This window comes from Bos mutus, chromosome 10 (genome assembly GCF_027580195.1).
Source record: "Bos mutus isolate GX-2022 chromosome 10, NWIPB_WYAK_1.1, whole genome shotgun sequence".
NCBI classification, from domain to species: domain Eukaryota; kingdom Metazoa; phylum Chordata; class Mammalia; order Artiodactyla; family Bovidae; genus Bos; species Bos mutus.
Window position 1 is genome coordinate 65547985 of NC_091626.1, and position 14458 is coordinate 65562442.

General features: G+C 44.8%; 3 protein-coding genes across 3 annotated transcripts; 2 read left to right on the forward strand and 1 right to left on the reverse strand.

The window, feature by feature from the left end:
• The first annotated feature begins 244 nt into the window (after positions 1-244).
• DNAAF2 (dynein axonemal assembly factor 2) lies at positions 245-7359 on the forward strand. Its single transcript, XM_005894290.3, has 3 exons — positions 245-2098; positions 5175-5318; positions 6509-7359. The coding sequence occupies exons 1-3, from the start codon at positions 260-262 to the stop codon at positions 7013-7015; spliced, it is 2490 nt and encodes an 829-aa protein (XP_005894352.2). The 5' UTR covers positions 245-259; the 3' UTR covers positions 7016-7359.
• A 2887-nt stretch (positions 7360-10246) lies between these two features.
• On the reverse strand, positions 10247-11719 carry MGAT2 (alpha-1,6-mannosyl-glycoprotein 2-beta-N-acetylglucosaminyltransferase). Its single transcript, XM_005894296.3, has one exon. It carries the CDS (start codon positions 11711-11713, stop codon positions 10373-10375), a length of 1341 nt encoding a protein of 446 aa, XP_005894358.3. The 5' UTR covers positions 11714-11719; the 3' UTR covers positions 10247-10372.
• A 540-nt stretch (positions 11720-12259) lies between these two features.
• Positions 12260-14024, forward strand: RPL36AL (ribosomal protein L36a like). The gene is made up of 2 exons (XM_070378121.1): positions 12260-12408; positions 13574-14024. Exon 2 carries the CDS (start codon positions 13605-13607, stop codon positions 13923-13925), a length of 321 nt encoding a protein of 106 aa, XP_070234222.1. The 5' UTR covers positions 12260-12408; positions 13574-13604; the 3' UTR covers positions 13926-14024.
• Positions 14025-14458: the final 434 nt, after the last annotated feature.

A 14458-nucleotide genomic window follows, 5' to 3' on the forward strand; every position in this document is an offset into this window, starting at 1 on the left:
GAATCTAAACAACGTAGGATGTTGGTCTGAAGAAACTAAGGCTATTTCTGTCATTTCTATCATCACTGTTCCTGCCCCTCCTCCTGGGTGTTGGTGGTGTCACTATGGCAACGAGCACGCGCCGCCCAGGCTCAATTCTGAAGCCGTTACGGACCTCCGCCTCCTCACTCTCCGGAGACTAGCGATTTCACCTCGCGTCCCACCCACTAGGTCTCAGATCCATCTCCCTTGGCCTCCGCGCAAGGAGCCGAAGGACAGCATGGCCAAGGAGGCAGCTTCTTCGCCGCTAGAAGACTTGGATCTTAGTGGAGAGGAGGTCCAGCAGCTCACCTCCGCCTTCCAGGACCCGGAGTTCCGGCGAATGTTCTCCGAGTACGCCGAGGAGCTCACGGACCCTGAGAACCGGCGACGCTACGAGGAGGAGATCACGGCGCTGGAGCGTGAGCGCGGAGTGGAGGTGCGGTTCGTGCACCCGGAGCCGGGCCACGTATTGCGCACCAGCCTGGACGGGACCCGGCGCTGCTTCGTGAACGTGTGCAGCAACGCGCTGGTGGGCGCGCCCAGCAGCCAGCCCGGCTCTGGGAGCGCGGTGTCCGGCAGACAGTGGTCCCTGCCCTACAGCCTGGCCCCCGGCCGCGAGTACGCGTGGGGGCGCGGCACCCGCTACACTGTCTACGACGTGGTCTTCCACCCAGACGCGATCGCGCTGGCCCGGCGCCACGAGCGCTTTCGCCAGATGCTGGACGCCACGGCCCTGGAGGCCGTGGAGAAGCAGTTCGGCGTGAAGTTGGACCGGAGGAACGCCAAGACCCTGAAGATCAAGTACAAGGGGACCCCGGATGCCGCCGTACTGCGCACGCCCCTGCCCGGAGGCGCGCCGGCCCGGCCCGAGGGGGAGCCGGAGAGCCCTTTCCCCGATTTCCCCTACCCCTACCGATACCCGGCGGCCGGCGCGAGCGCTGCAGTCCCCCGGCCTCAGGCTCCCTCCCCTCCGGAGGCCTTCCGGCAGCCCGCCCCCACCGAGCCTCGCTACAGCGTGGTGCAGCGCCACCACGTGGACCTCCAGGATTACCGCTGCTCCCGGGACTCGGCGCCCGGCACCGTGCCGCAAGAGCTGGTGGTTACCATCGAGCTGCCGTTGCTGCGATCGGCCGAGCAGGCGGCGCTGGAGGTGACGGGGAAGCTGCTGTGCCTTGATTCAAGGAAGCCCGACTACCGGCTGCGACTTTCGCTCCCGTACCCGGTGGATGACAGCCGCGGCAAAGCACAGTTCAACAAGGCCCGGCGGCAGCTGGTGGTGACACTTCCCGTGGCGCCTACCGCTTCGCGCCCGGAGCCCGCCGCGTCCCCGGAAGAGGCAGCCGACCCGCCAGGAACTGACGGCGCAGCGTGCGCTTCCGCTTGCCGCGGGGAGGCGGGCCCGGCGGGGGTTTGTGCTGGGGACGCAATCTCAGGTCCCAGCCGAACCCGGGCTGCAGACGCCGGGATCACAACTCCGGACGCCCCCGGGAAGGAGCGCGTCGCAAAATCCGAGGAACGGGATTTCGGCGGGCAAGAGATATCAACCACGGGGACCCGGGAGGAGCCGCCTTCAGGAGCCGGGAACTCACCTGGGGACCGTGGCGGAGGCGCTCTTAGTACTTCCTGTGGGGACCTCGACGCGGGCCTTTCTGTAGGGAGCGCGAGCGTGCGCCCGACCCTCGGCGTGGAGGCGCGCGAGACGCGGGAAGGCACCGGCAGGGAGCCGGCTTATCAAGCGATGGGTGGTCCAGGGACCGACCGCGGCGAAGCTTTGTGCCCGCCTTTGCAGTGTAGTCAGGATGAAGAATCCCTGACACTGCTCGTTCAAGTGCCTTGGATCCTGCTTCAAAGTCTTCAAGGGGAAGTGAACCCCCTCTGGTACAAATTGTCTTTCTCTACCCAAGACTTAGTTTATTATTCCTTCTTTTTGCAATTTACTCCAGAGAATAAATTGAGTACCAAAGAACCAGAGGTTAGCATTTCTTCCAACAATGCAGTGATAAACCTGGCCAAGTCTCCAGAATGCCATGGATACTGGAGAGAGTGGTATTACGGTTTAAACAACTATTGTTTGGAGGTAACAGTTCTTTCTAGAGTCTTAATGTTTGACATATTCTATTCCACTTATCACAGTCATCCTCACAGTTTATCCTGAACAAAGGATTTTCCATTATAACTTCTCTCCTGACGACTAGAAGTTGATAACCCTTGATCAAAGACTTGGGAGAAAAAAAAAACACGAAAATTTAACGCATCCTCTTTGGTGGATGAGTTTCAAGTCTTCAAAGTTGCCCTCAATGCATGAATGGTTTCTCAGGGATCCGTAGACCTCTAAAATTGTATACACAAAGTTGAGGGTTTTCTTCTGGGGAGAAGGACTATAACTTTGGTCATATTCTCAAAGGGGTTTGTGACACAAATAGGGAAGAGACATTCTATCATAGCGTTATTTTCAGTTTTAAATAGCTTTTCCCAACCTTAGAAAGTAAATAATAGTTTACTTCCAGAGAGCAAAAGTAACTCGGCCTGTGCCAGTTTTTTTGTGGGAAAACCAACTCAGACCCAGGGCTGAATCTAAATACCTTGCGTTCTCTGCCATACGGTGCAGCTTAATTTTACTCCCTGATTTTAGTGGGATTGACCTCTAGTGGTCTTTACATTACACTGAAATTACTTCTTTTGGCATCAGTTTTAATCTCTTCCCTACTAGTATTGGCATAATGGCTGGCATTTAACAAAGTGTAATATAATCCTTTGTTAGCTCTGACTTCAGCTCCATCTCTTTTAGTCAAAAACTGAGGGTGAATCTTGGGTTTATGTAGGATATAATTTTGTAGTTACTACTAGGGTCTTGAGATTCAATTCAGTACTCCAGTACTATTGGCAAGTACTGGGGGGGGGCGGGGATGGAGAGAACCTACTTAAAATTTGAAGTTCTATAGAAATTTTACACTCATAACTCAACAATTAATTGGTATTTTGAGGTTTGTATCAATGTTACATGTAATTTTTTTTTGCTCTTATAAGATCTTCAAGGGTTAAATTCCCTAATTCAGAACACTAGTTGCACAGATTGTATATTAAAATTTAAGCTTTGGGCCTTGGGCTTTATTTAACCTGCCAGAAAGTTTTACTTCTTCCTGTGTTTTTCTAGAAATTTACTAGTAAGTTAAATTTTTATATTTATGAGGTGTATCTTGTATGAGAAGTGTTAATTGAAACCCTCCAAAAATGGTAAAATAAATAGGCAGGGCTAGGTAAGATACTTTGTGAGAAAATAAAATATGAAATTGACTATCTGTTTATGTCATCAGAAGGGGGAAATTTAGGAAAGGGCAGTCGTTTTCCTGTAATTGTTTTAGTAAATGAGAAAATAACTCACAAGGTGGGAAGAAAGCTTTAATGGACAGCATTTGAGAGAATACTAAAGTATATTTTGATCTGATTTTCTAGTATCTGAATGTTATTTTAGCAAAGAAACTAGAGCAAAATGGGATTAGGGCAACTGTGTTTTATATCTTTGAAGCCTGAAATAGATTTATAATTACTTCATTAATCATCACATTAGCTGAGGCTGATGGAACCATTATGTTCAACTTTTTTCCTTTAAATTTTACTAACCAGGCTGTAAGTATTAAAGTAAAAAAAAAGGTAAAAAAGTTAAAAAAAAATCACAACAGTATTTTGTGAGTAGACATATATAATGATTACATTATTATATGCATTATATGAAAATATTATAAAGAGACTGATTCGTGGCTGTCAAGGTCAGAATTTGTTACTTTACATACAAGTACGAAATACATTTCTGTAAACCTTAAGTCTCACTGGGAATTTTCCTAGAGCTTTAGGACCTCTGAATTTATTATCTTTTATAGTAAAATTAGTCATTAGACTGAGAAAGCAGGTTTATGCAAATCCTTTCTATTTTAATCATAACTATTTCCATTATAAATGTTATTCTTCCGAGGTAACTGAACTGTCTGGTGTAGTTTTTGCAGTTAATGTGTAAGTCTTTTGCAGAGACATGAACCTTAGAAATGCTTTGGCAGGGAGGGTTGTTTGTACCCTACAGTATTATTCTGTCGCCTAAATCTTCAGATAATACAAGGCAAATTATTTCAAATGTGAAGTTTTTCTTTCGCCAAAGTTCACTTTTGTTTAGTACGTGTTCACAGGTTGTTTAATAGAAGGGAATTCGAAACATCACTTTGTGATTCCCCTCCCCACCACGCCCCCAATTTGGACCAAATAATGCATTTGTGTGTATTTGTAATTAATTTGTTTATATTGTAGTACAGAGGAAAACTTTTTATTTGGGGCAGTGGTGAACTGATTTGAAGAATTTAAAATATGGTTATTCCTTCAAAGACCTAACCATATACCTATATTCACTTGACATACTCGAATAGGAACAAATTGCTTTGTCTTTGGGATTGCCTGCATAAGTGATTTTTGTATATCCTGTAGTTTGGTAATCCTACTGCCTTCCTTTTTTTAATTTTTAAAAAGTTTATTTTAGTTGATTTACAATGTTGTGTTTCCTCTTTTTTTTTTAGATTAGTTGATTTATAGTGTTTCCTCATTCTTATATAGTTATATGCTAGTGTTGCAATGGATTATCACAGTGCTTAAAAATAGAATATAATTCTCTTAAGTAAAATATTATACTTGGCTCTTACCTAACCAAGAACTAAAAGGCAAATTGGTCACACAAAATTTGAATGCATACTGTCTTATCTTTAGCTGACTCATTAGGAAGTGTTCTAAAATTGAATTACATTTTATAGTTTGGACTGCATTGAAAACTAGAGGTGATGTTATTCTTACAAAATACTGAGAGGGGGGAAAAAAGGAAGATATGATTTGTAAATAGGATTATCTGGAGGGAAAGCATACCTCAGATTTATACAAACGTAGAAAAGGACCTAAGACTTTATTTTAGGATCTCCTATATATGTGTGTACTCTTGCTATTCTTTTTGCTCTGTACAATACTGTTTTCTTAGGCCAAAACAGCATAGGAATAACATGAAATAAACATTTTAAAAGTGAAGACCTGAACTGTGTGAGAATTATTATGAGCTGATTTTAGATACAATTCTGTCAAGTATGACCAATAAAGTAGAATATTTTTTTCTCTTTTTATTTTAGGAAAGGTTATTTGTCAATGAAGACAATGTTAATGAGTTTCTTGAAGAGGTCCTGAGCCCTCCATTCAGACAGACATTACCCCTGACTCCACCATTAATTGAAGTTCTTCAGGTTACTGACAGTAAGATTGAAATACATGCAAAGGTAAGGATTTGGGCAGGCTTTATAGAGTAGTGATTTGGGGCAAGGTTGAAGCCTGACAAATCACTTAATTCTTGATTTTTTATATCATAACTTTAAATGCACATAATGGCTGGGAAGAGTGATGTTAAGAAGAATACAGACCTTTTTTTGATGTGTATTTTACTATTAAATATCTGTGATTCATTTTCACTTATGTTATCTCATTTAATCCCAAAATAACTGTTCAGTGAGGAATAGAGAGAAACTAACATTTGGGAAATGTGAGTATTAGTCCAGGGACTAACAACTCTTTTTGACTCTCAAACCACAGGAACTATATATGTTACATATGGTTTGTTCATTCTTTCTAGTTTAAGTTTGGTTATCTTTATAGTCTTTGATATTAGACTTAAATAATTTAGTAACTAGCACAGTTGACTTATATGTGAACTAGGTGAGAAAGAGGTTCTGAAGAATCACAGAAATACAGAAAAATTCAAGAATACCCTTTTTAAATTTTTTGCCTGCTTCCGAAGGCCTGAAGGATCTTAGTTTCTTGATCAGGGATTGACCCCAGGTCCTTGGAAGTGAAAGGGTGGAGTCCTAACCAGTGAACCAAGAATGCCCTTATAAGAATGACTGTTATTAGGCTTTATGCTGCTGCTGCTAAGTCACTTCAGTCGTGTCCGATTCTGTGTGACCCCATAGACGGCAGCCCACCAGGCTCCCCCGTCCCTGGGATTCTCCAGGCAAGAACACTGGAGTGGGTTGCCATTTCCTTCTCCAACGCATGAAAGTGAAAAGTGAAAGTGAAGTCGCTCAGTCGTGTCTGACTCTTAGTGACCCCATGGACTACAGCCTACAAGGCTCCTCCGTCCATGGGATTTTCCAGGCAAGAGTACTGGAGTGGGGTGCTATTGCCTTCTCCGACTGAGCTTTATAGGCCATGTTAAAAGATTTGTAGGCCAGGATTGTTTTATCCTGAAGGAGATGAAGAATCAGTGAAAGGATTTAATTAGAGAATCAATGCCAGGTTTGGATTGTTAAAAAATGACTGGCAGCATTTGGAGATTGACTTTGAGGGGGAAGCCAGAAATCGAATTTGCAAGTCTACCGGGTTATTCCTTCACAACTTAAAGAAAAGTTTTCAGAGAGTACAATTTACTTTTCTGTTTCAATGAATTCTTAATTTGCTGTTTCTCTTAACATAGTTGCAAGAATGCAGTAACTCTGAGCAGCTTCATGAAAAAGAAGAAAGAGTCCATGAAGGAAGTCCTTTAACAGAAAAAGAAAATACAGAACATGCTACCATTTCAACAACTGATTCTGCTTCATCTGTAGCAGTCACAGTCCTAGAAGCAGACCGTTGTGGTTCAGCCACGTGCTTGCAACAAGGGGCTCTTGATGTTTCTCAGAAGCTGTTTGCAGAGTCTCAGCAACCTAAGTCAGAAAAGGAACGTGAATTTATAAAAGACAAAAGTGCTGTTTATGCAAATGAAAGAAAAGATAACTTAAAAGAACCAGTAATAACTGAAGAGAAAGAACTGGATGGAAACCACCCATCTTCGTTACTGAACAAAACTGCAGTTCGCAATACACCTGGTTTTGACCACATAAAGGAAACCAATATGCAGGATGGTAGTGTGCAGATCATTAAAGATCATGTGACTCACTGCTCATTCAGTTTTCAGAATAATTTGCTTTATGACTTGGATTAATTCTGTATCATTTTTTAGAGGCTGAGTAAAAACTTTTGGACGTGAAACAGATTGTTTACTATCTTAAAACCAAAAGTATTCAAAAAAGTATAAAATGAAAATTTGTATTTTTATTCTTATGGGGAAACTGAAGCTAGTATTTTGTGTGTGTGTGTGTGTGTACACAGAGAGTTTATGTCAATACAAAGCTTCCTGAATTATGGAAATAAGTTTTGTGATTCCTCTGTTGTATATTTTTTCTAATGGAGAGTAAAATGTTTAGTGTCAAAACAACCTGTTTATAGTCTTTTGGCTTTTGTTTGCCATTTCTTTAATAAAGTTTCCAAAATACTGTGTCATAAAAAGTAATTCTCAAGAATGTAATGAACTAAAAGCACACACAATAGTGTGTGTGTTGGGGGAAGGAGAATCTCAAAACTATGTGTTTATAAGTCTTACTGCTGCTAAGTCACTTCAGTCGTGTCCGACTCTCTGTGATCCCACAGACGGCAGCCACCAGGCTCCCCCGTCCCTCGGATTCTCCAGGCAAGAACACTGGAGTAGCTTGCCATTTCCTTCTCCAATGCATGAAAGTGAAAAGTGAAGTTGCTCGGTAGTGTCTGACTCTTAGTGACCCCATGGACTGCAGCCTACCAGGCTCCTCCACCCATGGGATTTTCCAGGCAAGAGTACTGGAGTGGGGTGCCATTGCCTTCTCCAATAAGTCTCACTAAATAGGATTTATTCAGTATTTATGCTTGTCATAGAGATTCTGAAAGAACTTTATTAACCAATATTAAATGATCCAAACAATACAAATACACTGAAATTTAGTATATTTGCTTCAACTCTGTATCTTACTCTTCTTGTAAGTCACCATATATATGTGTGGGTGTATACATATATATAAATAAAGGTTATTAATGACTTTGAAAACTCAAAATTTAAAATAATTTTTTGGAAATTAGTAAAACATTCCTTGGTTTTATAAAATTAGTTTACAAGTTTTAGAACAAGACAATTTAAGAAAATCTGAGAATTTACCCCAATAGGAAAATTGTCTTCCTTATAGTAATACATGAAGACAACAACAAAAGCTGCTGCTACTGCTGCTGCTAAGTTGCTTCAGTCGTGTCTGACTCTGTGCGACCCCGTAGACGGCAGCCCACCAGGCTCCCCAGTCCCTGGGATTCTCCAGGCAAGAACACTGGAGTGGGTTGCCATTTCCTTCTCCAAAGCATGAAAGTGAAAAGTGAAACAAGTCGCTCAGTCGTGTCCAACTCCTACCGACTCCATGGACTTCAGCCTACCAGGCCCCTCTGTCCATAGGATTTTCCAGGCAAGTATACTGGAGTGGGGTGCCATTGCCTTCTCCAACAACAAAAGCTAGTGTTTTCTAATCAGTTTCTTTTATAATACCTAAAAGAGGGCAGCAGATGTTTCTAATAGTTGCTAAATTACGAGTTTTGTGGAATATTTTACATAAGGCCAGGAGAAAATCCCAATAGTTTCTTTTTTCTCTCATAAAAAGTTTTAGGACAACACGAAAGACAATATAGAAAGGAAAATATTTGTTGATCTAATTGCTGACCCCAAGACCATGAGCTGATGATGTATTTCTGTTCCAAAGTCAGCTACTAACTCAAATCTCTGGCCTTACCTTCGTCCAGGAAACTACCTAATTTCTTTAGTCTTTTTGAACTAGGGAGGTCAGGTCAGAGCACCAAAAGCTGGAACAACGCCTGGCAGTTCATCCTGATATACACTTTATCTCCAGTAAAACCTGGACCCAACTGGGCTCCAGGCAGTATAAAGGAACTCATAAAACAGAACTATTTGCGCCATTATGCTATGCTAAGTCACTTCAGTCGTGTCCGACTGTGTGACCCCAGATATGGCAGCACACCAGGCTCCCCCATCCCTGGGATTCTCCAGGCAAGAACACTGGAGTGGGTTGCCATTTCCTTCTCCAATGCATGAAAGTGAAAAGAGAAAGTGAAGTCGCTCAGTCGTGTCCGACTCCTAGCGACCCCATGGACTGCAGCCCACCAGGCTCCTCCATCCATGGGATTTTCCAGGCAAGTGTACTGGAGTGGGGTGCCATTGCCTTCTCCGTGCGCCATTATAGATGACCATATATATTTTTCAACCATGATGGGAATTATTTGATTCAGTAATAATTTTGTGACTGTCCATTAGGTACACAGTCTTTAGGTTGAAATGACTTTGCAGTATCAACACAGAAATTAGTCTATGAGTATACTTTTGGTTGAATGCAATTATGTATGTTAAGGGAAACTTATGTTAAATATGGAATAAATTTTAAGCCTGTTTCTTATTTACTTTGTTGTTCTAAAAAGTACGATTTCTGGTAAAATAAAGCTGGCTCTAGAACATGTTTCACTTTGGCAGGACTGAACTGTTTCATTTCTGGCTGTATTTCACTTACACAGCAGCTTTTTATTGCTCATTATCTCTGCGTGGCTAATTTGAAAGCCAGTTTCCTCCAAAGGGAATGCACTGTTAAGAGCTGGGTTTTCTTTATTTCAAACTTACTTATACACTGTACAAATAAGATGTAATGCTAATTTTAAACCTTCAAGAGTGTCTTTAGTGGACTTTGATGTAAAATTATTCTGAAAAATGATTAGGAACCTTTTTATGCAAAAACAAGTATTTTATTTTGGCAGCACTAAAAAAAAAAAAAAATCACTGTATTTCTACATTGAGGTGAAAAGTGTTTAAACTTTCTTATCAGTCAAATACATTCCAAAAGAAAAGTGTGTTCTATGCAGGTTCCAGAGCACAGGCAATTCTTAACACAATAATACAGGAATCTTTAATACTGAAAATGACTCTGTTCTGACAGGGTGTTTAACAAACATAATTTTTGAATTATAAAACCACTGAAGCAACCTCTTCCTAGTTACTGTGTCAAGAGTGAAGCTGGGCTTGTTACATTAATATTCTTATTAATTTCACTGTAATACTTTTTACTGATATGACAATTTTAAATAAATTTTGCTGTACTTAAAGTAAGTCTTGAAAGTGGAAAAGTGTACAAAGTTCCAGATAAAAAGATTAATAGATGCAATTTAAATAGTTTCCCTTCTTCTATCAATTAACAATGATTACCTCTAGCAGATACACACTGAACTTTAAAACGCAATTCTCAAAATGAAAACTTGCGTTTTAAATCTTAATCAGACGTAAAAGGAAAAGATGACTATATTTGGACAACTTTTACAAGAATTTTGTTGTATTAAAGCAGAAACCAGTTCCTAAACCTTTTTATTCAATTGTATATCCTATTTGGACAAATATCAAAAATAGAAGACTGTCACTACTTTTGCTTTTGTAATTGTGATTTTTTTTTTTTTACTGCAGCCTTCTATAACTTTTACAGAGTTCATGGTCCCTAATATCGCCCCACCCTCCATTTTTCCTAGGTGGGGAAAGGGATGTCATAAACTTCTCACTAATAGTTAGAGTTTCTGGAAACAGGTACTGTTTGTTATTATTTAAGAGTGACTCAAGTTGGGCACTCTGGGTGGCTGGTCTACAAGTTTTTTGGTGATGCATACCACAGTCTCCAGCATGAAAAATTCTAGGAACTTGAGGAACCAGCACTTTCCAGAATTTTGGAAGACAAGATACAGTCAAATATTGAAGGGTCCAGTCCCAGTTATAATCATCGTAAGTACAGAAAGTGTCTGTGCACTCAATCAGCTTCTGATAGGCTTCCCGGGTCAGGGCCAGACCCATATTGTGCTCTGTGGATTTCCACGTTTTCACATCTACCTTGTCAGCCACGTCATAGAAATTTCGAATGGCAGTATAGGTCCCCAGGGAGAGAACATCACACTCGGGGCACTCTAGCTGCTTTAATTTCCACATCTTTTTGAAGACATGGTAAAAGTCTGGGGCTAAGTAGTGATCCTCCTCTAGGAAAAGTATGAGGCCAGCATAGTCTCGAAGGACTTTGACCCTCTCCCATACAAAATGCAGCTTCCACCACCAGTGGTGTTTGGTTTGGGAGAACTTGGCCTCTCTATAATGGCCGAAGGAGTCGGGATATTCAGCATTAATGCATCCCATTCGCAAAGCTGCATTCTTCTCCATGTCTCTGGGGCAATCTCTGGGGTCAGTGCCCGGGAACTCGTTAGGGTACAACTGAATGCTGAAAGGAAAGAACACCTGCAGAACTGGACAGAAATCCACCCCAGCAATCAGCTGATTGATTTCGGTCGACCAGAAGTCATGGCTAAAGATGACGAGGACGTCGTCGATTCCCTGGGCTTTTCGAAGTGAGTCCAGCAGCAGTTTGAGGTATTCGGGCCGGTTGTGCACCTGGACCACCAGCGCCAGCTCTCGGGGGGTCCAGGAGGCGGCCTTATCTACATTCCTCAGCGTCTGGTCAAAGTTCAGCTGGTACACTAGGGACCGGTACCGCAGCGTCAGATTGTCCACCTCGGGCTGCGGGGCCGCGGCGACCAGTGGAGCCGCCGACTCGTTGGAGCCCCGGCGGATGCCCACCGACACGGCGGGGTGGTCCCCGGCCCGGGCGCCCGCACCCCGCACGGGATCGGCGTCCAGCAGCGGCGGGGCGAGGGCCTCGTTCTTCCTTTGTCGCCCATTGCTGCTCCAGAGGACGAAGCCGCAGGCGGCCACCACGAGCATCAAGATCAGCACCTTCCGCTTATAGATGCGGAACCTCATGGTCTCCGGGGCCGGGAGCGCGAGCAGGGGGGCGGGCGGGCGCGGAAAGGAGCCAGCGGCTCCGGCGGGGAAGGGGCGGGCGGCGACCGTGGCGGTGGCCTGCAGCAGTCGGAACTTGCCCCCGCAGCTGCCCTCGCTAACTCATCCCGGGCCCCGGGGGTCCGGGGACCCGCAGGTTTTCAGCTCCCCCGCGCCGCCCGGGCTCCACACATCTTCACCTGGCAACTGCAGCTCGGGCAGCGGCCCCGCCGCTAGGGGCAGCGGCACGGCGTCGCTTCGGTCCTCTCCATCCAGCACCGGTCCGGTAAGAAGCCCGACGCGGCCCCGCTGTACCTCGACTCCGTTACCTGCGCCTCCAGCGGCCCTGCGTCCTCGGCGCTCTCATCTCTATGCGGCCCGGGACATCCCGGAACGAGAAACACAGCCTCGCTTGGCCTCACTCCGGCGGCGACTGTCCTGACAAGCAGCGACTCGCCCGCCGAGCGCCGCGGCCCGGGGACCCACACCCCTCCGGCCCGCCCCTGGCCGTCGGTTGGCGCTTCCCGGACACGTCCGGAGACGCCCGGCTGTCGCTGCGCGCCACCTATTGGTTCGCAGCACTGCCGCTCAGGTTCAGTTCCTACTTCCGCCACGTCCCTCCCTTTCCGGTGAGGCGCGAGACGAGCAAGGCAGGAACGTGGACGTCGGGTCTCTCGGTAAGCCCGGTGCTGGGTGGTGGCTGTTACGCCGGAGCCTCCAGTCCTCAGGATTCGAGGCTGGGCCGGGCCGGGCCTGGTGAGCCCTGTTAGGAGAGGGAGGGTGAGGCCCACCGTCTTGGTTAGTGGATTTCCAGAATTCACTTTTCCCTTCCGGAAAGGGCACTCGCATGGCGGCTGCTGGGCCTGGCGGCACTCATTAAGGACACGTCAGCCTTTAGGGCTTTTACGGGTGACGGTGCTCTGAAGGCAAAAGTGAAACTAGGCAGATGCAGTCCTCGAAGGGACTGGGCTGGCCGTGGCAGTCCGTGGCGGTGGCTCTACACCGCCCTCCGAGCCAGGCATGCACGGAAACTAGAACCTGGAGGGAAAGGGTGCGCTGAGAGTCGAAAATAAACTCTAGCTTCGGTCCTCTCTCTGCTGGAGAAAATCACACCATTACGCTTTAGTTGTTGGGCAACCACGATAAATTAAGCCCCAAAGGATCCCACTTTGTTGTACGCGGGACTGACCGTACTGGGCGTCCCTGTGCTGCTGCTCTTGCTGTTTTTCAGTGAGTCTCATTCTGTAAATCTGTCACGAGAGTGTATGTTCCTCGGTTCTTTGTCTCGTCACAACGAAGATTTGGAGCGACGGACATTAAAGCCCTCGGCGCGTCACAGCTCTGGGTCTTGGACATACCGTGCTACAGCTCTTTGGCAAATCAGTGTTACAGCTCCATTTTATTTAGGAGATAGCAGGAGAATCCATCCTCAAAGCGTGAGGGCATGCCAACCCAAAGACTGGAAGAGAGTGGAGGAGCGCGGGAGAGGTGGGGGCGGTGTGGGGAGAGAGAGAAAGAGCGCACGCACGCGGGAGAGTGAGTGAGTCAGTGAGAAAACGCTTTGGCTCCTCTTTTTATGTGTTTTTTCCTCCACCTGGGCCTGCCCTATGCAAATTGGGCTTAGCCAGGAGTGCTGTTTTGCCTGAAGTCTTCACTCTGGTCCTCGGACCTTCCTTGTTTTTTAGCCACGGCCATTTTGGACTCCTTTTCCCTATTCTACCTACCTAACAAATCTAAGCATTCCATCAAGTTGTGCACTTACTCATACGGAAAATGAGTACTTGGTGGGTTTATACTTGCTGTTTCAAGTGTTCTAACTTTTGCTCCCGTGTTTTACAATAGTTTGCACCGCGAAGACACCTCTACTGCAAAGATGGTCAACGTACCTAAAACCCGCAGGACTTTCTGTAAGAAGTGTGGAAAGCATCAGCCTCACAAAGTGACCCAGTATAAGAAGGGCAAAGATTCCCTGTATGCCCAGGGAAAGAGGCGCTATGATCGGAAGCAAAGTGGCTACGGTGGGCAAACCAAGCCAATTTTCCGGAAGAAGGCTAAAACCACCAAGAAGATCGTGCTGAGACTTGAATGCGTTGAACCCAACTGCAGATCTAAGAGGATGCTGGCCATTAAGAGGTGCAAGCATTTTGAACTTGGAGGAGATAAGAAGAGAAAGGGCCAAGTGATCCAGTTCTAAGCTTTGGGATTCTTTTGTTCTTATGTTTTGAGAGGAAAATGTTGAAGTTACAGAAAAATTGCCTGAATGAGAATAAATACAGCGATATTCCTACTAAAATCTTTTGTATGTTTTACATTAGTTGCATGCCTAATATGGTTCTAAGTTAAAATAGTGGTAAATTATTTGTGGGTTAAAGTTCATCGTCTTCTCAAATTCATTATTTAAATTCCGTTCCACAAGAACTGGCATTTTGTATTTATATATAAAGAAGATAGGAGTCCCACCTCAAGTTTTCTGACTAGGTTATGGAGCTAAATCATAAAGAAGGGGAAAACTGATGGTTTACTTTTTCAGGTCAATTTCAAATATATATTTATGTTGGGTGAATTCATAATTATGATTGATGAGCTGCTGGGAAAGTTCTTAATCAGATTTTGAAAAAAGTAAATGACGAGTGCTCAGCCATTAAAAAGAATGAAATAGTCCCCGTTTGCAATAACATGGGTGGACCTGGAGATTATCATACTATGTGAAGTAAGTCAGAGAAAGAC